This window comes from Melanotaenia boesemani, chromosome 12, assembly GCF_017639745.1.
Source record: "Melanotaenia boesemani isolate fMelBoe1 chromosome 12, fMelBoe1.pri, whole genome shotgun sequence".
Taxonomy (NCBI): domain Eukaryota; kingdom Metazoa; phylum Chordata; class Actinopteri; order Atheriniformes; family Melanotaeniidae; genus Melanotaenia; species Melanotaenia boesemani.
Genome location: NC_055693.1, coordinates 9044382 through 9068712, shown reverse-complemented (window position 1 = coordinate 9068712; position 24331 = coordinate 9044382). Strand labels below are relative to the sequence as shown.

At 38.2% G+C, this 24331-nt stretch overlaps 3 protein-coding genes across 5 annotated transcripts in view; 2 read left to right on the top strand and 1 right to left on the bottom strand.

Annotated features, from left to right (window-relative positions):
• The window catches only part of si:dkey-91i10.2 (uncharacterized protein LOC555224 homolog), a 62207-nt gene extending 55605 nt beyond the window's left edge, over nucleotides 1-6602 (top strand). For all 3 annotated transcript variants that reach the window (XM_042001867.1, XM_042001866.1, XM_042001868.1), the window contains 3 exons: nucleotides 1247-1836; nucleotides 4483-4628; nucleotides 4913-6602. In XM_042001867.1, the coding sequence (XP_041857801.1) occupies nucleotides 1247-1836; nucleotides 4483-4628; nucleotides 4913-5747 (1571 nt within the window). In that variant the 3' untranslated portion in view covers nucleotides 5748-6602. The remainder of the gene's footprint in view (nucleotides 1-1246; nucleotides 1837-4482; nucleotides 4629-4912) is intronic.
• A 1162-nt stretch (nucleotides 6603-7764) lies between these two features.
• tsn (translin) lies at nucleotides 7765-12337 on the bottom strand. Its single transcript, XM_042001869.1, has 6 exons — nucleotides 12142-12337; nucleotides 11665-11758; nucleotides 11448-11544; nucleotides 10778-10893; nucleotides 10614-10693; nucleotides 7765-9089 (listed from the first exon to the last, which is right to left on the bottom strand). The coding sequence occupies exons 1-6, from the start codon at nucleotides 12205-12207 to the stop codon at nucleotides 8859-8861; spliced, it is 684 nt and encodes a 227-aa protein (XP_041857803.1). The 5' UTR covers nucleotides 12208-12337; the 3' UTR covers nucleotides 7765-8858.
• Nucleotides 12338-14861: 2524 nt separating this feature from the next.
• LOC121650775 (protein FAM124A) overlaps nucleotides 14862-24331 on the top strand; it is a 34894-nt gene continuing 25424 nt past the window's right edge. Inside the window, exons 1-2 of the mRNA XM_042002499.1 lie at nucleotides 14862-15061; nucleotides 21407-21438. Of these exons, the coding sequence (XP_041858433.1) occupies nucleotides 14982-15061; nucleotides 21407-21438 (112 nt within the window). The 5' untranslated portion in view covers nucleotides 14862-14981. The remainder of the gene's footprint in view (nucleotides 15062-21406; nucleotides 21439-24331) is intronic.

Here is a 24331-nt window from a genome sequence, read left to right as displayed (position 1 = left end):
CCTTCTTCCAAAGATTACTTTGATGACATCACCAAAACCTCCAGGACTTTGAGAATTCTTCAGTCAAAAGACTGTAAATGTACAATGTATAAATGTGACAAATATTAAGTGACTTCTGTTTTTAGAAAATGTTAGATGTCATAATTTCTCTCCTGTCCCTGCTTTTTTTATTTCAACTCTTATTAACTTACACACTCGGGCATTATAGCTATGACATCATTTAAGTCTATGAGGGTTAAGTGATTTGGCTGTAGATGGAGATTGGGATTGGGATCATCACAGTCTGAATATTACAGTTCCAGACCACTAAACTGAATATAATTTGTTTTACTCTTTCAAAGCCCCTTTAGGTTATTTTTTTTCAAATCCTCAGAAAAACAGGCAGATAATCTTTGGTAGTAACTGATTGTGATTTAACATTCAGATCAAATGAAGCTTTCCAAGTTGAGTCTCCCCATTCTCATCTTGATCAGACACTGGCTGTGGAGTTTAGACTAAAATAATGTGTACAAAATACAGGCTTTGGCCTCTGCTCAACTTTGTGGTCTTTAAACTCCTTTACCTCATAAAGGAAGGTAAATCCCCCTGACAGTTGTGAATGAGCTTCCAGCTAAGCCTGGCGTTTTACAATCTGTTCCACTTAAAAAAAGATTAAGGTTCTTACAACTTGCATTTGATCTGTTTTAACATCTCTTATGCATCTTAGTGAATATTATGGCCTTATGGCCTTTGCACCCAGGGCTCACCTCCCCCCACCAATTGATCATATTTACTCCTGCTAATGCATCCCATCCTCCTCCCCAACACAGGATGCTGGTCACAGAATATTAGTCATGAGCTAATATGACCCTGCCTTACTGCTTTCTTGCAAACACAAAGGATCTTAAATTTATACATTTAGGAGCAGTGAATATCAGCGTCCAGTTATTTGCATATTTCATGTATTTAATTTGGTGGTGGATGCTTGCAGGACACAGTCTGAGTGCACACACACAACAGTATTGATTTGTCATGTGTGTGTGCAAAGGTTAGGTCTTGACTTGAGGGCTGGGGATCTAATTATTGGAGAAAAGTGATATCTGCGATAGCTTCTTCATCTTGTCATGAGCAGTAATAAGTTGTCTAAATTAAATGGGCCTCCATTAGTGAGGCTGATATTCCACAGTGTAAGAAACAAAAACTAGACAGTAAATCTTTAAATATGTCTGTGTAATTAATTTGATGCTTTACTTCTCCTTTTTTTTAGCACCAGCAGCACTCCGTGGCCACTCAGAACCCCCTGGTGAGGAGCGGCAGTCGATTCTGGGGGTGACTCGCTCCGGGCAGCATCGCTGGAGCACCATCAGCAGCCTGAGTGCAGATAGCGGCGTGGTGGGCCTCAGCGATGAGCGGGAGGAGGAGGACAGCGAGCCCCGGCGTCATCGCAGAACTCGAGGAGCTGAGGTGGAACGAGTGGACAGTGGAATTGGTCCGGGTCTGTCCCGCACCTGGAAGAGACCATCCACCTCTCTCAGAGTCTGGGAAGCCCAGAGACCGTGTCCAGACTGTGGTCTGAGGGACGGGGCCTGTAAAGAGCGAGGAGAGCGAATGTGTGAACGTTGCTCCAAGCTGCGTACTGAGCGTAAGGAAGCCATCCTGGAGTTTCTGAACACGGAGTCAAGCTATGGGGAGGACCTTCGGATCATCAAAGACGAGTTTTATAGCCCCATGCAGAGTGCTGGGCTGCTGACAGCTGAGCAGCTCACTGTGGTGTTCAGTAATGTTCAAGAGCTTATCGATGTCAACGACCGCTTCACTGAACACCTGCAGGACAGCATCGATCAGGCTTTTGACCAGGTGACCTACTCGTCTCACACAAATACATAGAAAACCAGCTGTATTTCAACATCCCAATCCTTTACTGTATGTGAATTTTATCCATCAACCTTTAGTAACTTTTGGGATTTCAAACATTACCCTCAGGGTCCCATTCATAAAGGTGTTTCTTATGACTGATTTTTTTTTTTTTTTTTTTTTTGCTACTGGTTAGTGATGCCAAAAGAGCCCAGTTTTATTTAACCAATAAATATGAGTTTTATACCTATTCACTTGCAGGCAAATTTTTTGCCTCTGCAGGTAAAAATGTTAATATAGCAGGAGTTAAGCATCAAGGCAGAGAAACAAGGTTGGACCACTGAATTTACTCTTATTGATTATTTTATATTAACAGAATAGAAAAGGTTTGCTTGTAGTCATAAACTTAAAATGAACTAACACCAGTTTTGTGCCGTTTCTCATATAAACTTGGGACAAAAAGTAAAGACATTTGTATTTGGTTGATTATTTCTCCACTTTAATAATACCAATTGGCGTTATATTATCCATTGTTGGAAAACCTGATTAGTCACATTTACAATGAGGTATAACTGGCAAGGACCTCTTAAATGATCAACACAGCTAAACATGTGTGTAGTCCCTGCCTAAAATGGGCCCAAATCTGCTGCAATATACTCCTGTAGAGTTTCAAAACAAGAATGAATACCAAGTGCGGCCAGGTGTCTGCATCTCACTAGCACCTAACTGATAGAGAGACATATCAGAATGAAATTCTGGAGCTAGTGACGATCCCATATGTCCAGAATCTGGGACATAACTCCATCCAGGATGGCAACACTCACACCCACAGAGCTAGGATCATCACAGAGTGCCTCCAGAATTTAGAAGTGGAGAGGACGGGATGACCTGCCGTGATTCCAGACCTCAACCATCCTAAACATTTATGAGATCAGCACGGGTGTGCCGTACATGGTAAAGTGACAAACCCAGTGACACTGCTTGACCAACCCAATCACACTGCTTGGTCTTCAACAAGTCCTGGTTGAGGAATGGGATGCCATCTCACAGCAAAATGTGATCAGGCTGGTAAACAGTATGAGAAGGAAGTACCACGCTGTTGTGGCTGTGTTTGGATCTTCCACGTGGTACGGAGGTCCCTGACAATGTAAAATGAGTAAAGTAAAAGTATGTCTAGTAAGTGTATTTTTTTCTTATGACTGTGGGAGGGTGCAATCATCCAATCCACCAAGCAAATCAAACCAAGAGTGAAAACCAACAGGAGAATATTGCAGGGGATTTTGGCACATTTGGGGGAAACTACCCATATATTTGACTATTTCTCATTCCACAGAAGCACGATCTTTATAAGTTGTACCTCGTTGTAAAGGTGACTAATGAGGCTTTTGAACTGTGTGTAATACAACATAAGCTGGTGCTAGTTGAGAAAACACAACTTTTTCTTATTTTTTTGTGTATATTAAGTATTTTCAAGATGCTTTTTTTGTGGTTCTGAAAACAGTTTCCAGAAGGAACCTGCTACTTTTAAATGAAATCCCTCATTCCTGCACATTGTGTCAAGCACAAACTTTGCAATACATTTGTTCTCCTCTTTTCTGTCACCCTATTTCTACTACAGTCACAATGCTGCTGCTAGATCTGTTCCCAAAGCATTTCACAAGGATAGGTTCACTTGAAACAATATGGTGATATGAACTCTTATGTTCATATCAGCTATTACAAGATCATTTTCTAATGTGCTTCAATTGGAAGATGTGGAGGACAGAATACACCATTTTGAATTTTGGGGGCAAATATATAATTAAAAGTTAACTTTGAAAGATACTAACTTGATTTGTGTAACTTAGACACCTTTACCTTTATATAAGCATTGGATTAGCTTCTGCAGGGAAAAATGTTATATCCTCCATCATCAACACTAATTGGGCATGAGGAGAGTTTCTGATTGGTCAGCACAGATAATTAGCAAGCAGCATGTGTAAATGTTTACATGAACTATTTTTTAAAATCGTTTTGGGATAGATTTGAAAATTATGAGAATAACCAAGGCTTGTATAACTTGGCATATTTGTCTTGCTTTTTAAACCCATCACTGTGCCCTCTGTCATACCAGACAGAACAACCAGGAAGAACCAGGTTCCTCTGGCCCCAATTTGTGCTTCTAATGCAATTAACAAGTACCCATTACTCAGAGGCTGACCAGTCAGAACCAGGGAGAGTCAGCATTCTAGTCTTGCTACCACCAAATTACTTTGTAATGGATTGATGTTTTGTGTAGCTAAATTCAATTCTAGATCTATTAGTTTGCAGATGTAGCTTGAGATGGAAATGAAGTTCAGATTTTAAAGTGGGAGCACAGCTGCCAACCATAGAAATGGTTTGTCTGATTATGACTGTGGCTACAGCTCCATATGTTAGGTCTGCTCACTGACTCCTGCCTAACAGGTGTCTGTCACTGCCTCATCTATAACTTCCATCATTATTAGGCTGCATCTGCATCACAGCCACATCTGCAGGGTCTTAGGAGGCAGAGCTGAGGCACAGGGACCTGTTTGCAGGTTTTGTTCAGACTTTTTAACCTTCTTCTCAAAGATGCTGTGTTCTTCACAACATCAGTGCTCAGAGACATCTTATGTGATGCAATTTCAGGGTGATGATGACCTGCTGACAGTGTACATTGGAGAGATCTTTCTGGAGTTCGTCAACATGCTGCCTGCTTTCCAGACATACTGCCTGCAGCAGTCCACCTCAGTCAACATGCTAAACATGCTGGAGAAGGAGAAAGAACTGCTCAGGTACATGTAAAATGCAAAAATTCCTTTTCCTGTTAGCCTTACTGATGGAATGTTGCTCTGGGAGGTTTCTCTTGTTCCTGCCACGGCTGCTCTGTGTAATACTTAATGGGAAAGACAGAGTTATCACTTATTCAGAGGAAGGTCTATTTTGAGAGTTGACTTGCAATGATTCTTATTTTTAGACAGAGCCTTGAGTCAGGCAATTCCGTGATTCTCTGTAATCAAGTTTTTAGAAATGTACAAAGACATGCACATTAAGAATCTCTTCTCATCGGTTCTTCCAGAATCTTCCTGGACGTTTCCCAGAATGACAACACTGCACTGCGTCGCATGAACCTGCGCTCCTTCCTCATGGCGCCCCTCCAACGCGTGACTAAATACCCACTTTTATTAAGCCGTATCATTAAGGTCACTCCTGAATGTCATCCCGACTACGCACGTCTCCGTGAGGCCAAGAGTCGGGTGGAATCCCATCTGGAACACATTAATATGAAGACCAAACAGGAGGGCAATGGTGTTACCTGGTCTCTGCGCTCATTCCGTCGTGACAGCCGCAAGAACCGGGAGGTCATCAATATTGAGATGCGAGAGGTATCAATGAAGACGGTGGGCTGGGCAAGAGAAAACACACGATTCGTCATGGAAGGACCGCTCCAGCTGTCCCAGCCGGCAGATGGTCAGTGGGTGAAAAAGGGCAGCAAGGCCCTCAAGTTTCAAAACGTGCAAAGCCTGCTGATGGTGAGGACACAGCGAGTTGGCGAGGCCTCGTGTCAAGGCTCCGATCTTGGCGCTCGGGGGGATCAGGGGGAAGGGGTTGGAGAGAGCATTCGAGATGGAGTTCTGGTTCTCATCAAGGACAAGAGCAGCGGGAAGTTCACTGTGCTGAGAGAGCCCATCCGTCTGGGAAACTGCGTTGTGTCCACAGATCCGGACTCTGAGGACACTTTCGAGGTTCTCGATATCCGGCGGGAATCATTTGTTTTCCGTGCCTCGGACAAATCTCGTACCCAGCAGTGGTTCCATCAGATTAAGAGATATGCTCGAGACTTGGGCACCTGGAGGAAAAGGCGTAACGCTTTGCCTAACATCATGATCAACACAAACCAGACACGCTCCTGAGACTGGCCTTCTCACATCTTTGTTACACTGTAAATAACCCGAGCCCTACTGCAGAAATAAGCAGAAATCATCAAACAGTTCCCGAGTTAAACCACTGGTCCGTTATGTTAGATTTCAGAAAACACCAACAGAATCTGTCTCACAGTCTTGTGAGAAAAACAAAGCACTTTTTTTCTTACAAAGTTGTCAGTGCCCCATAAAACTATGTATGTAGTTTTAATTTTAAGCAGTTGCATAAAAAATAATATTACCAGAAATACCAGATACTTGGACTACCAAAAAAAAGTTGGGCTGTGCTAGTCAGCCTTGATTGTAAAGACTGTTTACTTTTGAAGAAACAGTGTTTTCAGTACCTAAGGTGTGTCTGATAAGAACGCATGACTGAACATGACTGACTGCGAAAAGAAAAATGGTAATTTATCGTTTTTTCTTTCTTTTTACACAAGTGGGGATTAAAATAATTTGTTTCTGGTATGAGAAGGTGCAAACGTTTTAATTTTTTGTTCAGTGATTGTTTTGTTGTCACTGCCCTTTCCTGTTTGTGTGCTGCCCTCTAGTGTTTGTTGGCAGCATAGCAACTTTCACTGCCAGATATGCAGCTGAGCAGAGCCTCTCCAACAGGCTGAACAGACCTCCAGTGTCACTGTGTTTAAATAAATTTAAAAAAGAAGAAGAACAGCAATAATCTCTGCCAGTCTAATAAGAAGTAGCTACTGTATATGCATTTAATTTCACAGAAATTTCCTTTGGTGTTATTCCTGCTTTACTGTTATTACACTATTAAAGCGTCCCTTCAGCACCCTGAGGAAGTCTCTGGTTTGGTCGTTTAAACTGAGATTATCTTGGTGCCATGAAAACAATTTGTGCTGTTTGGTCAGTTTCTTTTTAATTTTACTTGTCAAATAGGTCACTTCAAACCCTAAACTGCCTCATTGTTTTGATTTTTTTTTTTTTTTTTTTTTTTACTTTTTTGTTTAGGGAATCAGGTTAGGTTACACAGAACTAACCTGTCTGTGGCATAGCTGGACTAATATTTAATGATGGGACAGCAATATTTATTTAAACAAGTATATAAAAAGAGAGAAAAAATGAAAACCCCTAAAATTCTCATGTTTTGTGCAGCTAACACTTTAACATCCAGACTTATGTTGCTGTTAAGTTGAAAAACCCTGTTAACTTGAAGTAGCCTCAAAAACAGCATCCAAATCATGTTGACTGGTTAGTATTAACTGTTATTTGACTTAGCAATGAGATGTTGTGCCTTGGTACTTTATTACTGTTAAAATAAACAAATATTGCTGTCACAGTAGCATTAACGTATAACAGATTAGTCTGCCCTGTCTGTATACTTGCATAAGACTGATTTGTAGGCAATATAATTACTCCTTTGACTGATCCTTTTGAGTCTTTTTTTAACCACTGATTGTGTGTTTTTACATATGAAGGCTTTATTTTGTTTGATGCACTTTAATATAATTCAGTAATGGAAAACACTCTGGCAGAACTGCTGGTAAAACATCTGTTATGCAGTCACATTCCTTCATAATTCATGAGGGAACTTGGTCACATAAAGCTCCAGCACATCCAGAAAGTCAGTTGAACTAAAACCATTAAGACCATTGTGGTTATTTTTGTTATAAAGTAGCAAAAGATGACAAATCAAATCACTGTGTTATGGAGGGTAGAGCTATGTAGCTCCACAATGATGCTCATATGCTGCTGAAAGATGCAGGTTCACATTAAACCATTTTAAAATATAAAAGAAGCAAAGCCTGCTGGGTTGCATATGTTTTGTTTTTTTTTCCTTTTTCTCATTTGCATTTTAAAGCCCTGGTGTATTATTTCCCCAGTGTAATATATTATGAATTATATTAAAAGATTTTAAACACAGCTTTGATTCTTTTCTTTTTGTGTGTGTGTAATAAGCTGTAAAGCTATGAGTTATTTTAAGAAAAAGGAATGCACGACCTACGAGTACAATTCACTTCAGACCAGAAAACAGAAGCACAACATGAAATAGTGTGAAAGGGAATTTTTCTAGAAAACAGTTTAGCTCCACTTCAAACAAGTGAAAGCTATCCTTCAACTAAGATTAAAAAAAAGGATGAAAACATAAACTTAACGTGCACTAGATTACATTGTTTTACTCATGGATGACCAGACAAAGCTTCATTGCTAAACCAAAAATACTGAACGGAGCACAAGTTTGTAATGTAAGACTTCCTAACTGCAGGAAACAACAATTCACAGTGTCTTTTTGTTGCCATATGAAGTCCATATCTATCGTTTCTTTGGCTCTTTACTTAAAGTCTCGTTTATAAACGGCAGGAAATAATAATCAAAATCCAAAATTAAGGCTTTTTTTTTCTGATTTCTATAAATTATAATTGGAGACAGTTTTAAAAAGTATTAATATGTTGAAACTGTCTGTCTTTTGGAGCATAAATCAACTGTTACATCAAACATTTTCTTCATACATGATGCTCCTAGATCCCAGTTTGGATGTTTTAAGCTCAGTGCCAAGTCCTGCAACAAACCACTAAGAATCAAATCATGGAGTAAATCAGCACCAACAACTGTTGTCTTTGCAAAGTAAAAACAAAGTAATTCAGCCACAGGAAAAACAAAAATGAGCATTTAACACTCAAATCTTTGACCACCTTAAAAAAAAAACCCAAACTTGAATGTATGGTTATTCAAAAATAAGAAAATGACTGTTGAAATTCAGCCCGAACAGCATTAAAACCAGCTCAATAAACCTATCACAGGGGTCAGATGAAGATTAGGACACATTTAAAAAAAAAAAAAAACAATAACAAATCTGTCACCTTAAACCTCTGAATGATGGTGTCGACAAACCTCATTATCTCTACAACCCTGCTGACAGACTGCCATCTTAAGCACCTTTCTTGCATGAATTTGCGCACACACACACCCTAACACACACACTCATACAGTCTATCCCCAGCTGCTGGGGCTTCAGGCACATCCCTGGGTCTTGCCACCCAGGTGGGGTAAGGTCTACGATCCGCAGCAGCTTTGAGAAGTCCCAGCTGGAGGTGGCTGCCAAGCCCTCCACCTTCTCCCAGAGCCAAGCCCATCCTTCATGCACTACTTCTCCCCACCAGACTCGGATTCCTTGGCCAGGCCGCGGATGGACAAGTCGTAGACCACCTCTTCGATCTTCTTCACATCGTACTTGAGGCCATCGTAGCGCTTTCGTAGCGGGTCATTCTTCAGGTTGAGCAGACGGAAGCCTGAGTCCAGCTCATTGATGAAGTTTGATATGCGGAGCGGCCGGTTGTAGTCTCCTGCTGTGACGCTGTTTACTGCCAACCGTGACTAGAGGAGCAAACAGCAGCACAAGTTTAACTAAGAATTACTCACTTAACAGTGTATGTAAAAAAAAAAAAAAACTTTTAAACAAGACAAGCAATGCAAATTGCAATGTTGTGGTAGATTTCTGTTTTTTCATGTAATATTATTAATGTATTTATTAATATATGTATTTAAATACATGCCTAAGTACAAGATGAGTCACCAATGCCCCCCACTTTCCAGAAGATAGTCTAAATTATCCTAACAAACAGTAACCCCATAAATACAGCTTGCTATAAATACAACTTGCTGTCATAACTGGGCCATCTACTGGTACATACATGACATATGTAGCAAGAAATGTATAAAAGCACTTGAATTTAACTTTATTGGAGTGCTTTTAAGTACATTCACCCATGGATTTTGGATGGATGGAATGAAGTACTTCTAAGTACATTGGAAAGCAAAACAACATAGTAACTTATTAGTTACCCACTTTGCTGTTTCCAAATTGCTACTAGCTAACTTTAGTAACAGAGATTAAGGAGTTTACATGGGAAGTTGAGCTTATAACATGCTACACATCTCAATTACTGATTGGTCTTTTAAGTTTATTTACATTGACTTCTTTCTTTATAAAACATAAGGAAAAAAAATTATATTAAATATAGATGCTGGCTAGTTTTACCCAAGCAGCAGTCCAAACTTTTAAGACAATCAATTTCCAGTAAGATAAAGCAGATACAAAAGACACATCCTCACGTTTTAGAGGCTTGGACTGCAGATTTACTTGCTGAAGAAGCTGAAGGAGTGATAATTAATTCACCAGCTATCAAGAGCATCCATTAAAATACACTGTAAATTCATACAGCACATGCTGGATTTGAGCAGATTATACAGGTAGATTTCAAAGTGTTCAAGTTTCTACTGAACCTGGGTGTCATCTTATCTAATGAGGAACACTCCTGCTGTCTGTGCCTGCTACTGTCATTTGCCTTGTTAGCTTTTTTTTGTTTCATAAAATAAACCCACTATAAGTCAAAGTGAGCGGGTGTAGTAAGTCAACATACTGTTAGTGAAGATTTGCTATAGTCAGGGGACTGGGTAGCTCTACTGGATCAGCGAGCACCACGTGTACTAAGGTGGAAGCTTTTCGATGTGTTGTTGGTCTATCCAACTTTGTCTAGTGTTTTTTTTTTTTTTTTTTTCCTCACCTGAATAAGTAATTTCTTGATCACATCAGCAAGTGTTGGAAACGTTTTTTTTTTTTAAGTTGTGAACAGTTGTGCGAGATAAATGTTTGTTAAATGGGAACTTTGTTGAAATTGGTGTTTCCATTTCCCATTATGCTGTAATTTATTTCAAAACAGGCTAAAATCCCTCACACTATTACAGATTCAAATTAGACATTTCATATAACCCTTTCTAGATACTTAAAGATGCATACATATAAACATAAATAAATAAATAAACTGGAAGAATCACAGATATTTTTCTAGTCGTATGATATTGATAATGTAACAGCAGAGCAATCAGACGCATACTCACCAGTTCACTTGCCATGATCAGCACGCCTGCCAGGTAGTCCTCTACATCCAGGTGGAAGCCCTTCTCTCTTACAACTTCAACTGCCAGGATAAGAGGGCAGAGGAAGGAGAGTTAGGCAGTTTTCCTCAGTAAAAGTTAGAGCGTTCATACAAACTTGTACCTACTCCCAAGTATCTGAGCCATCTCCTCCCGGGTCAGCAGAGCTTCACTTTCCAGGTAGACGACAAAGGCTGCTAAGAAAGCCAAACGCTGCAGGACAAAGCGCCAATGCTCATGGAACCTGGAGGGGGATGAACACAATAAGAACAGAAACATTTGAGTACTTCAAAAGCCTTTGTACTGAGTTTGAGTTTAAAAAATACATCAGAAAGAGAAAACATGGTGAAAACTGTGACTATAAGGCGGGATTTCTTCAAATTTTGTATCTTAATGAATCTGATTAAATGCAGACTGTTCCTAGTTTTCCTTTGCTAGGTAATAATTATTTTTTAATTGGTTTGCTTAAACTTTCATTTGGACCATGTGAATTTGTTTTAATTGGATCATAATGAATTGGCTTGAATTATGTCTGTAAAGTGCCAAGAGATTATTTTATTGTGAACTAGCACTATACAAATAATGCTGAAATTAATTTAATTGCTTGTCAGAGAACATCACTTATTAACAACATGAACCAAACTAATATAATTTATAAGAGAATAATGCAGCACCAAGGGATTCTTTGCTCTAAAATCTAAGTAAATTAAGTGTTTAAATAAGAATAACTGCCAAGTATACAAATCTATTGTTTGCAAATGTCTGCAATTTGTAGTTACTTAGAAAAATGGTTCTCACCTGTAATACTGCTCCGAAGGAAATTTAGTTTTGAGCTCTGCCATTTGTGCCCTGACTGTGCAGAACAACTCCCGTGCCTTTGCACATTTACTGGGAACTATAGGAAAAAAAGATTGCTTTTTAGAATTTAACAAAAACAAACAAACAAACAAAACTAAGAAAAAAAAAAAATAGACATCCTGTTGTAAAACACAAACAAATAGCATAAAACTCTCACTCTCTTTGAATCCAGATGGTTGGTGGACACTTTGGAGAACTGTTAGTATTTCTCTGGCTGTCTGCTCCAAAATCTGGACAACCTTACGGATATCCTGTAAAAATAAAATCTCAAACATTTAGTAGTTCACTGATACCACCTGATAAAGTCCCATTCAAAACTATGTAATTGTTTAATCAACCTTCAATTTCTCTAAAAAGAAAAAAAGACAAAATCTTCCACTTTGTAATATACAGGGCAGGTTTAATATGCGTTATCATTAACCTGGAAAAAATGAGACGCTACATCCCGTTGCTACTTGTTGGAGGCGCTGTTGCCCAGTGAACTGTACATCTGTCATGAAGTTACAAGACACTTTTTAAAACAAATGTTTTAAACGAGGTAACAATTCGGCATAGGTTAGCTGCTAGCTAACAGTCCGAGGAAGCTAACGGTGATAGCAGCTCTGCAGCGAAGTGTCTGCCTGCTCATTCATACCTCTCTGACGTCCTGGTCTGCGCTCAAGAAGCCCTGAATGTAGCTGAACATCTCTGTGACAGACATTTCCGATTTGAGACGAACTAACAAGTCAGTACAGCTAAAGAACCGTCAGCGGCTAATATACAACAACATCAACGTGCACGCGAACCGACCCCTCTGCTTTCCTCGGGCGCGTGGAGATGATGTCATCATACTAACGTCATCGTGCATTTTCTGCGGAAAAAAGAAGTAATCAAGTTTCATAGATGATGTTGATATTACAAGTAAACAATGTACTAACAAACAAATTAGGAATGAAGGGTCCTACTGTGTTCCACCTTTCCACAACAACAGGAAAAGGCTAATAAAGTTACCTATAAATTCTCTATTAATTATGGGAATTAAGGGAAAGAAATTTATTTTAACAGTTTGCTTAAAAATGATCTTGTGAAAGAATTACTGATTGGTCCTGCGATGGCCTGTCCAGGGTGTACCTGCCTCTTACCTGCTAAATGCTGGGATAGGCTCCAGCTTGGACTAAGCGGTAAAGAGACTGAATGAAAGGAATTACTGAGAAGATTAAACATAAATATTGATTATGTCTTTTTCCATTTCGAGCATACCAAACATATTCGTATTTTACATCTAGTGTTTGCACCTGTTAGATGTGAACGAAATTCAGTAATAAAAAAATATAGTGTTAATAAAGTTTCTACCTACCTGATTTCAGGGAGGCCTCAGTCTTTAGCCCATGCGCATCAGCTCTTGAATGACTCAGGCAACATGTGTTCGGTGTAGAATTCATGTCAGAAAACAAATTTTCTATTGCATTTAAAGAATTCCTTGTAACATGTGTGATGAATTACTTTGTGAAAATGATCTTTCTTACACCACTAAGCTACTGAAATGACCCCAAATGCAACAAAAACACATCCAGAGTGTCCTTCAGTAAATAACTAACACTCCACGAGTCAGATTTATTTGGAGATTTATCTGGAGATAATATGTCAACTGGAAAAAGGTTTAGCTTTTACCCTGCAAATACTGTATTTCAAACTAGGCTGAAGAGATACATTTGATTCTCCATGAATTATATCCCATCAAGAATTAGTATACAAATAAATAAATAAACCTAGACTGTTCTCATCTGCTTTTTTGAATACTCAAAAGATAATCAATTACAATATATATTTAACTGCAAATCTTATAAAAAAATATTCTTTTATGTAAAATTATATATTCACAAACAGAAATTTACTGGATTACTTCAGAGGTTTTAGCCTTTCTGCAGAGCGAAACTTTGTTGTCATTTTTAAAGTTGTCAATTTTCATACACATATTTTTAACCAACAACTGACCTCAATATTTTGCTTTAGTTCCTGTGTCTCCAAGGTCCTTTTTTAAAAAGTCCAAGTTTCTTTGAATTCTGTGATTAAGCTTTGTTACTACTATGCAGACCAGTACTTATTTACTTGTCTGTGTAATTATCAATTTATTCATTTATTAATTAATCTGTTACTTACACACTCCCTTAAAAAGTGAAGCTAGGGATTTTGTATAGCCAATGTTCATTGACTTTTATTCCTTTGTCCAGACACTGGATGGCAGTCTGTGTCTTTAGTATACAGAAAATAGCAACATGTAAGATAAATGGTTTTATGAGAATTGGGTAATGCTTTGGGATAGTTCAGTTTTATAAACAAGACAGCACTTTGAAGAGTCTAAAGCACTCTTTACATGGCCAATGTCTGGCAAAAGACAGCTGGAGGTTTGATTTCTGTGTTCCTGTGTTAGCTTGCTTGCAGTAGATAACAGGATCAATGAGAATTTAAATTTAAGCCCAATCCAAATTTGGATATGTACTGTCATCTAAATGATATTGTAGCCTATTTTAACAAGGCTTATAGTTGATATCTTGTCTTAACGTTCTCATTTTTTAGCATCATATAGCTGTTATGTCAGTGCATTTATCACTCATATTTCACACACATAGTAACCACTGACTTTTAATCATGCCACTTCTAATCAACTGGCGCATCTTGTTCTTTTGTTTATTAAGTGCATTTCATCTTGTACAAACGACAGGTGTTTCTCTAAATTACAATACAGGTCAGCAAACAGGAAACAAAGCTGTAGGTCTTCTTTCTAGTATGTGGTTCTGTGGACAAACAGAAACCTCATTGTCTGCTGCTGAGAAATTTGATTATACCAAAAGCCTGTGTTTAGTCTGATAGACATGCTGCATTACCTCGTTCCCTCTGCTGATGGAGCCACAGCAGTAGACTGTTTCATGCTGCCCTCAAGTACTGCTCGACAAAAGCACTATCTATGCAATAGATTTATCTTTTCCAAACCCAGCCCTATGAAACTATGTGAAGTAGAAGACCGTTTGATTTATTTCTTTTCCGCAATCTATTTACCGTTATCCGGTAAATCTATGGAAATCTATATAAATTTGCAGTCATATGTATCTCATTATCGTCGTGAATCTCGCCTTTAGGTCAGTTAGTTTCTTTTTGTGGTAATTTTGGGGCTCTTTGCTATTTTATGACAGACAAACAGAAATTCTTACGACTAATTCAGTTTAATAAAATAGGCTACTGTCCAAATTATGTGACACGACACTACAAAACTCTATCACTGACTGGAAACCATATAGTGGTCAGATTTCCAACGGTAAGGGAAGGCATCACGTCAATCGTCAGTTGCCTGTTGCTTCAGTTTGTTAAAACTCCGCAGCTCAGTTGAAGAGTCAGAGCCCGCTGGATTCAGATTCTGCTCGGCGTTTTAGTTTGTGTTGCTGGTTTTTAATGCTTTGTTTTATTGGTAATGTTGGAGCTTTGAAACGATGCAGTTAAATGTTGCGCAGGCGACAGTTTGAGATGGAGAAAATCTTAACAGAAGATGAGTGCGTGGATTCAGGAGCTGAGACTGGAGGGTAAGTGAAGCAGAAATGACATTTTAATTAATTAAGGACTAAAATGACCGATTCTCCATTAGCCATTTTTCTCATTTTACCCTTAATCTCCTTAATTTATAGGAAACGTAGAAACGTTGATTACATACATTATTAGCAATTATTGTAACAACGTTGTTTATATATATATATATATATATATATATATATATATATATATATGTATATATATATATAGACTCGCAGAGTCTTAAAATATGGTGTATTCCTCACTGTCATTCTTTACTCGGATTGCCTCCCTATGCCGATTATATATATATATAAAATATCGAGAAACGTAAGAATGTTTTGGTGGCAAACAGCTAAATTATTCTTGTTTACTCTATTTCAGCCAGTAAACAAAGATGTGCCTGGGTTTCTCCAGTGGTACGTCACAGTTGGATGTTGTGTTGTACTGTAGTAGTGAAGGACTTGCATGTCTGTATGTGGAAAGGAAAACATGAAAGGCTCATTCAATTTTTTTTTTTTTTATTTATTTATTTAGTGTGTGTGTGTTATTTTTAAAACAATACGGATTATTTACACATTTATTTATTATAGTAAGCTCTGCACAGCTGCTTTGCTATTAGAATAATTGTGACTAAAATTAGGAGAATGCAACTGCGGACTACATAAGCTCATTTGTTGTATTATAGATATTGAAAAAAAAGGTTAACCTATCCTTAAATACTTTTTAGAGATTTTAGCAAAATAGTGATCAGCTACAGGGCAAATGATGATTTAGAAATCACATTACAGTAATGACTAAATAAATGTTTTCAGTCCATAATCAAAAACTGAATCAGTTATCTTTAAGGGTATAATTGTGAGTACTTGGGTTGACATAACATTGCATTAATTTCACAGACTGCACTGAAAAATCCTGTGGAACTGTGTGTCAGAATCTGAGCCCTTCAGACTTTTAATTCATTATTATACTTTTCAGCACAAAATTGCATCTTTAATTCTTTTGCTGCGTAAAAAGTTGTATTAATTACTCACAATTTGATATTCTAAATATAAATGTCAATTGCTGCTAAAAAACATTAGATTTTTTTTTTCACTTGATAGGGGGAAGTTACAAGTTAAGAACTCCACAAAGTAAAGACCCAAGGCAGTCAAACAAAATCAAAAGTACAAAAAACTGTAAGGATTAAACATGTAAAAAGAAACTTTATTTACTCATAACATATTGAGGGTCACAATGCTGGTCTTGTCTGAGCCACCTGGGATGGGGCTGCATCATTAGCTGTGAACTGGATCCAAGCCTCATAACATGTGACAGAACATTGGATTCTGTATGGGGACAGGGGGCACGTATCCCTGTGGAAAGTGCTGATGCAAAATAAAGAAAATTTAGCTAATAAATATTCAGCTGACAACCACAGAGCCCTCACCTCCACCTGATCACATCCTCCTATCCTCCCTCACCCCACTTCTTGTTCTGACACAATCTGTCCATCTCTCATATCTCCTGCACTCATAGTACCACTTATTTAAGATAATATTTTTAATTAAGCTGAATAGAATGAAAAGTATCACTTCATGACATGACCACAACTCATTTTGAAGACTGTCAAGCAAGAGAAGACCCTCTAAGATTATACTTGTAACTACAGTACAAGTGAGTCACATCTTCAGAGTGATTTGGCTTATCCAATCAATGCATTAATCACCAGCATCTGTTATCGAGTCTGTTTCAACGTGTATTTACTGCTGGACTATCATTTGTGCTAAATTAGTGCTCAGTAGGTTTGTGATTTCTTCCTTTGTTTTGGCATTGTGAAAGAAAAAATATCATGCATACATGCATTTTTTGTTTAAGAGTTACTAGCATATACACCAGAGATCACCAATTCCAGACCTCTTGGACCAGTATCCTGCAGGCATTAGATGTTTCCCTGCTGCAACACACCTGATTCAAGTAAAATGTTTCTTCAACAGCTTGTTGGCGAGCTCTGCATCAGCCTTTTGATGACCCTTCATTTGAATCGGTAGTGTTGCAACAGGGAAACATGTAAAACCTGCTGGAAACTGGCCCAAGAGGGCAGGAGTTGGAGATCCCTGCTATATACTAATTTAATCCCTTGATATAATTGTTTGCTTTGTGAATAATGTATATTGTAGTGTACTGATTTTCTGTCCAGAGAGAGCAGACTCTGTCTGGTAAATGATGCTCATGACTTCTGTGTTGTGGCAGCTGGTCCGGTAGTAAGCCATTATCATGCAATGTGGAACAAGCTAATTTACAGGTTCTCATTTTCTGATTAAACCACGTTTTGTGTCACATGAGGGGTAAGACCAGAGTCCTCACTGCTCTGCTTTTCCTCAGATAGTAAGCTCTACAAATTGCTCGAATGGTTCTATGTTTGGTTTCACCTCCTGGACTAGCTAATCAAGAGTTTCAGGAGCAATGCCGGGGGGTCGCTTTACTCTTTGGCAGGTGTTCAGGTCAGAAGAAAAGGCTACTTTGACTGTCATCATGCCACTTAATCCGCTTTACTTGTATACGTTTTATTTCCTAAACCAGCACTATCAGGGTTGCATTATATCAGATTGATGCTAAAGTTACCCTTCACTCACTGTAAAAGGTGGGTAAAACAAAACAGGTCCTCTTTATATTCACATTCACAAAGTAAGATTTAACAGTGTTTTGAAAAGGAAAAAAAAGGTAGTATTTACATGTAAGAAGGATGTAAGGCGAAAAAGCTCAGGGTGAAAAAAAATAAGAAAAAGACAAAGAAGGCACTGACAGCTAAAGGTAATGGAAGAATATCATGTTATCAGTGTTGCTAAGAAAGATGTCAGATCATCAGTCACAGAATAATCTCCAAATGGTATTTGAAGATGAATTATTAAACGAGATCTTGTGTGGTAAGATAATTTATCAAGTGCTTTGTTGCCTTTAAACAGTAAATGACCCAATCCCCTGTTAAGAATGTTGATGACCTGCAATAAGTCATGATGATTCTGACTGCTGGGAGGGCAGGTTGGATACCAGTTGAAACCATGTATGCAAAAATAAATTATGGCAGTTTAGAGGAAAATGAATGCAAACAAAATGCACATATAGTTTTGGAATTCTACATGTTCAGAGGCTTCTGATGTTAACTTTAGATTCAAAAGACAGCAGAGGTCTGTTTTGTTGATGATAATTAGATGGTCTTGTCCAACCAGTTTTGTTTAAACATGTAACGCACTGGTTCTAGAGAACTTGCAGACCTCCATGTGGACTGAAGAGATAATCTTCATGTCCACTGGCCATGAAATGATCATAAATAAAGATCTACTAATAAAAACTGCAGGAGAATTAGAACTGAAATGTTCTTTAATTTATCCACTTTTCTATCCACTGGTGAAACTGGGTTGGCCCTTTGTGTTTCAGGCCGATATTTTGCTGCTATAATGAGACACTTAGTTGTCTGTGCTTGTATAATGGTCCATTAAATGCTTAAAATTCTTGGTTTAGCTTCTCAAATGGGAGATTTTTTTCTTGTCATGATAGTATACCTACTGTTTTCAGAAATGGACCTTTGATTAATCTAAATAGTGTATCTCAAACTGACATTTTGAGCTGTCCTTGCTGTCCTCATGTGGTCAGGTGCAAAACCCAGAATGTAAGGTATGAAAGAAGAAAACATTTTTTTTTAACCTTGATATTACACATTAGTGCTGTGTTTTCCTGTGCTGGAAAGGCGACCTGTTCAGGGTGTACCCTGCCTCTCGCTTACTAAGTGCTGAGATAGGCTCCAGCTTTCCAGCGACCCTGTATTGGACTAAGCCGTATAAAAATGGTTGGATGGTGTTGTGTTTTCAGCTTGTTCTGATCCAAACTGGTAACGAATTAATCCTAGTGGAAGTATCATAATAATGCCATTTTCTTTAGTGTGGAGATGGAAGAGATAAAGGTGAAGGTTGTGTTGATATATTGGAAATCATGGTTGAATTCTGTGCTGGGTCCATTTAAATCTTGAGCCAGAGCCTGACTGCAGAAGTGATGGTTCATGGAATGCTAATGAGTCATTGTTTGGAACATTCATAGGCAAGATTTATTACCTTATGCAAAATATATTTAAAAAAAAATACTTGCACCTTAGTTTCTTCATTTCTCTTTTTTCCCCCTCATCACCCCACTTCTTCTCACGTCTCACTCCTTGCTTCCCCACCCTTATCAAACAATAGCCACCTGAATCTGTTTATCTCTCCACGAGTCAAAGAAGAGATTTAAACTCGCTTTAGGTCACTTCTTCAGTCAGGCTGAATAAGCATGACCAGGCTGCGCGCCTGTCTGCGCTTCACTTTGTGTTTATTGTCTTTGGACGTAGATGAAGCAAGGCAGAGCTTCCAGACTGAGAACGGCAGGCGAGACATTAACCGGCACTGCTGGAGGAGTCCTGCCAAATACTCACACCCAAGAGAGCCATCAAACGGACCCACAACTGCACACACTACCACAATTTCAACTTAACTCTGAAGAGTCATAAACCTTTAAAAGAACATTCTTTCTTTTTTTTTTCCCTCCAAGTTTTGTTATTTTCCTCTGTGCATGCAGGGACAGGTTTATGATTTTTATAGTGTGCCCCTTTGCTGGAACCTTCCAGTTGTTTATCTTTTCTGTGTATTTGTTTCTTTTTTTCATCTCCACTCTGTTAGCCTATATTTTCCCCTCTGCAGTACCCCATCATCTTTCCCTCTTACCTCTCTGGCCTCACCTCCACTCCTCCCATCACGTTCAACGATTCCTTTCTCTCCACCACTAATTCCTGTTAGTTAGATTGATAACCTCCTGCGGCAGGAAACAGACTCTCTCCTCTGTTTCCTGCAGCTCCAGAGGCCTTATTAGTTTAGAGATGGAGTCACAGGGAGGATGTGTGCAGAGGGACAATGTTCTGTGGTTGTCAGCTGATTCCTGTGAAACTAATATTCTCAAGTTGTATAGTTTCTGAGCAGAGGTTTCTTAGAAGCTTCCTGCAATTACCACATGTAGGATGCTGGTTTGGTTCTCAATCGGTTTGCTATTTGTTGGAATCTATATGTCTGTCATGCATGTAAAATTGCGTAATTATATAACATGTAAGAGTTTGTCTCTGATCCTAGGAGATCAGATTAATGGGAATCTAATTTAGCCTCTCTACCATCTCAAAGATAGAAGCTTTAGATCAGAAACGTCTTTTCTCTGAATGACAGTTTATGTGGACATGAGAAGGAATCAGGATCCAGAAGAAAGGAGTCAGTTTGATGTATTATAACGAACGACTATTAGTAAACTGCCATTTTTGCTTTATATATACATGTATATATATTCCTTAAAAATGTGGAACCTTTTAAAAAGTAAATAAACAGACTTTTCAACTTTATAAGATTTGTTAACAAGAAACATTGTTAGAACAAAGAAATAATTCATTTGTTTATATGTATATTGTGTATATTTCTATTACATCGCACACATTTTACCATTTCATGTGTAGTTTTTAAGTTGTTATATGTTTAGAGTGGTTGATGAAAAACAAACTTTGTCATTTTTATTAATACGTGTTGTTTTTGTTTTTTAAGCTGCCTGTTTAAATCTTGTTTTGCTTTTTCGTCCTTGGAAATTCCAAATATGTTCAGTATTACAACAGGATACAGGACACAGTCATTAACATTTTTTTTCCAACTCAGTTGCCTAATTTACAAAGTAAACATTATGACTTGAATGCAGCATTTTTCTCTACATAGCTTGAACATAAAAGACTGCCTTTTTTCCAAAATTGTGAGCAGACCACCACAGTTTAAATCCTTTTCATCCCTTTCCTAAGAAAGCAATACACCCTTTTGTAATCAATCGCTACAAACTGATGTGCTGCATTTTTCTCTAAGTAACAATAGAGCTTATGTAGGGATTTTTTAAAGAATGTGTAGTATTGTTGATTTTCTAACATAAATGCTGTTGAGTATTGATAGATAGATCTTAGTAGAAATATGTGGTAGTGTAAAGTAGCAACATTAAAGTAAAGTACTAGTAATTGAGCACAGTGTAGCAAGGCCAGTATTTGTGGAAATGTCTCAGTGTTTTATCATTTTCAGATAGAGACCGCTGTGCAATGTCTGTGCATTTTTGTGACCTTTCCAGCTGGACCTCTCCTACTGTTTAGCCACATGTCAGCACTTCATTTGAAATAGGAGTGTGTCATCCTGTAAATCATGTAGACTGCACTTCACACTGTAACATAAACTTCTGTCTCTCTTTCTCTGTTTCTTGTCCCTTTGCATATCCCTCTCCCCCCACATGCCCACATCGCCTCTCTTGATTGTCTCTTTTTCTATTTTCTACCACCCTCTCTGCAGGTCTGATTACAGTCCTCTGTCCTCAACAAGCAGTAAGTAAAACCAACTACGACATTAAGCATTGCTAACAGTAACACATGCACATACATCTAAAAAGCTGGACTTTATCTGCCTAATACACTCTGACAAAATAAATCCACTCCAAGGGAGGAGGGTGGGTGTTTGTGTTTAGTGGTCTCTAAAGACTCTGAGACTTACAGCAGATTTTAGGGAGGAGTCTTTCTATGGCCTTAACAAGCAGCTTGACTTCTCCTATAGCACATATTTACTGTGATGGTACTGTGATAAATATAATGTAACACTGTGAACATAGTAAAACTCAAACAGTTATGTAGAGGTGACTAGAAGTAAGATAAAATTATGGTTTAAACGCTTCAGGAAGGACTCAAAGTTCAACAAAAGAAAATTCTTCTCAGTGTGATTGCAGTAAAAAAAAAGCTATAAGCTTAGATGTACTTAGACATTACTAAAATAAGTACCTCTAACACAAAGCTGACTACAATTTGGGTCTTATGCAATATCATTGTATTCCTAAAGTTATATTCAAATTTATTTAAAGAAATCTCGGCAATTAATTACTTAAGGTGGCAGGAAACAAACCTCTTCAATGATTGAACATAAGAGTATATGCACACACACACCACTTGTATATAAGCTAAGAAATACACACTCTCTTTAACTTATTTCATTAATGCCATGATTTTGTAAATATGTGTAAAAATTGTAAATATCAATCACTGTTCTAATAATTCTTTTCTTGCACATAATTTTCTGGTGCAGTGAGATTATGGATCCCTGTTTTTATCCTCAAAACAGGGTAATCTGGATCATAATTTAGATTAACTGGTTGAATACGACATGAATGAATGAATGAATGAATGAATGAAAAATACTTTATTAATCCCAAAGGGAAATTCAATATTGTAGTAGTAGTAGTAATTTTTTTTTTTTTTTTTTTTTAGTAAAACAATCACATTAATTAATTAAGGGCTTTGTTCTTCAGCCTGATAGCTGCTGGAAGGAAGGATCTTCTGTATCTCTCTGTCTTGCATCGGACTTGAACAAGCCTCCCACTGAACACACTCTGTTGTTTCGTCACGGCGTTGTGTAGAGGGTGTGAAGGATCTTCCATTATCTTCGTCAGCTTGTACAGAATTCTTTTTTTGATGATCAACTCCAGCGGCTCCAGAGTTACTCCAAGCACAGAACCGGCTTTCTTGATCAGTTTGTTAATTCTTTTCAAGTCTCTGGTTCTGATGCCGCTGCCCCAGCAGATTGCTGCAAAGCTGATTGCACTTTCAACAACAGACCTGTAGAACATTTGCAACATTTTGGTGCAGACGTTAAAAGATCTCAGCTTCCTTAAGAAGTAGAGTCTGCTCTGACCTTTCTTGTAAATGTACTCAGTGTTGCTTTTCCACTCAAGTCTGTTGTCCAGCTGAACTCCAAGGTACTTGTATTCCTCCAACATGTCTAATCCTCTGACTGCCATGTTTTTTTTTTTTGTTTTTTTTTATTCCTTTTTAATTTTGGGCAACATTGCTGTATTGTCAAGTCTCAGAAATAAATTGTATAAAAAAATAACAAAAAATTATAACAAATGGAACTGAAGAAAATGAGAAGAGAAGAAAGACTTGAGTTGTGATTAATGGACGTTTTCATTTTAAGATCATGATTGTGAAGATCCGGGTTTGCAGGGGTCATGACCACTTCTCAGTCTGGTTGTTAGGTCTCCAGGCCTTTCACAATGGGAGGATTATATCCAATATTAACCCATTAATCTGGTCCACAGGAAGATGCATCATTCCACCCACACCACACCCATAGCTCAGGAAGAATAGGAACGCACGCACACACATAGAGGGATGCAGCAGTGAGTGTCTGGTTTGGTTTTTCCTTCATGTTTCCTCTGTCACTGTTGTATCAGATGAGCTTCTGCCCACTATTGTCTCAGCTGGAGGTCAGTGTAGGAACAATGCGTTGTCACATTGTCCAAAAAAACAAAAACTTTAAATATATTCTGTAGAAGAGTGTGGCCACATTAACAGAGGCACTGCAAGACTACTTTACATGGAGATTGTACATCTTTGTCAGGTTTTCGCTTAACTTGTTTACAAACTAAACTCAAAAGGACCATTTCCAAATGTGCTAAAAACTTAATTCTGTATAAAAAACATGATTTTTGCACATATGTTTAAGCATATATATCATATGAAAAGGGTTCAAAGAATTGTGCATTGAAATCTGGGAGAATACAGTAACAGCAAAGATGGTGGTTGACAGTCAGATTCTGTCTCTTTCCTCTAAAAGGCAATGTCTGGATCCATTCTTTCGTGTTGTTTATGCCTAATTCTGAACCATCTGCACATTGCAGCTGAAATAGAGACTTATTAGACCTGGCAGCATTTTTCCTCTATTGTCCAGTTGTGGTGAGGCTGTGTGAACTGTAGCCTCGGTTTCTGGTATAACTGATAGGAGTCAGGTGTGACTGGTGTGGTCTTTTACTCCTGTTGCTCCTCTACTTCAAAGTTCAGCATGTTGTACTGTCAGAGATGCTATTCTGCATACCTTAGCTGTATTGAGTGGTTATTTGAGTTATTGTTGCCTTTCTAACATCTCCAGCCAGTCTGCCCATAGTCTGACCTCTGACATCAACAATGCATTTTCAACAAACAGCTGCTGCTTATTGGATATTTTTTCTTCTTCAGACCATTCTCTGTAAACCCTAGAGATGGTTGTGTCTGAAAATCCCAGCAGTTTTTAAAATACTCAGACCAGCCATCATGCCACATTTAAAGTCATTAAATCACCTTTCTTCTCCCAGTCTGATGCTTGGCCCGAACTTCAGTCATCTTGAACAGGTCTGCATACCTAAATGCACTGAGCTGCTGTCATGTGATTGGCCGATTAGTTATTTCTCTTAAC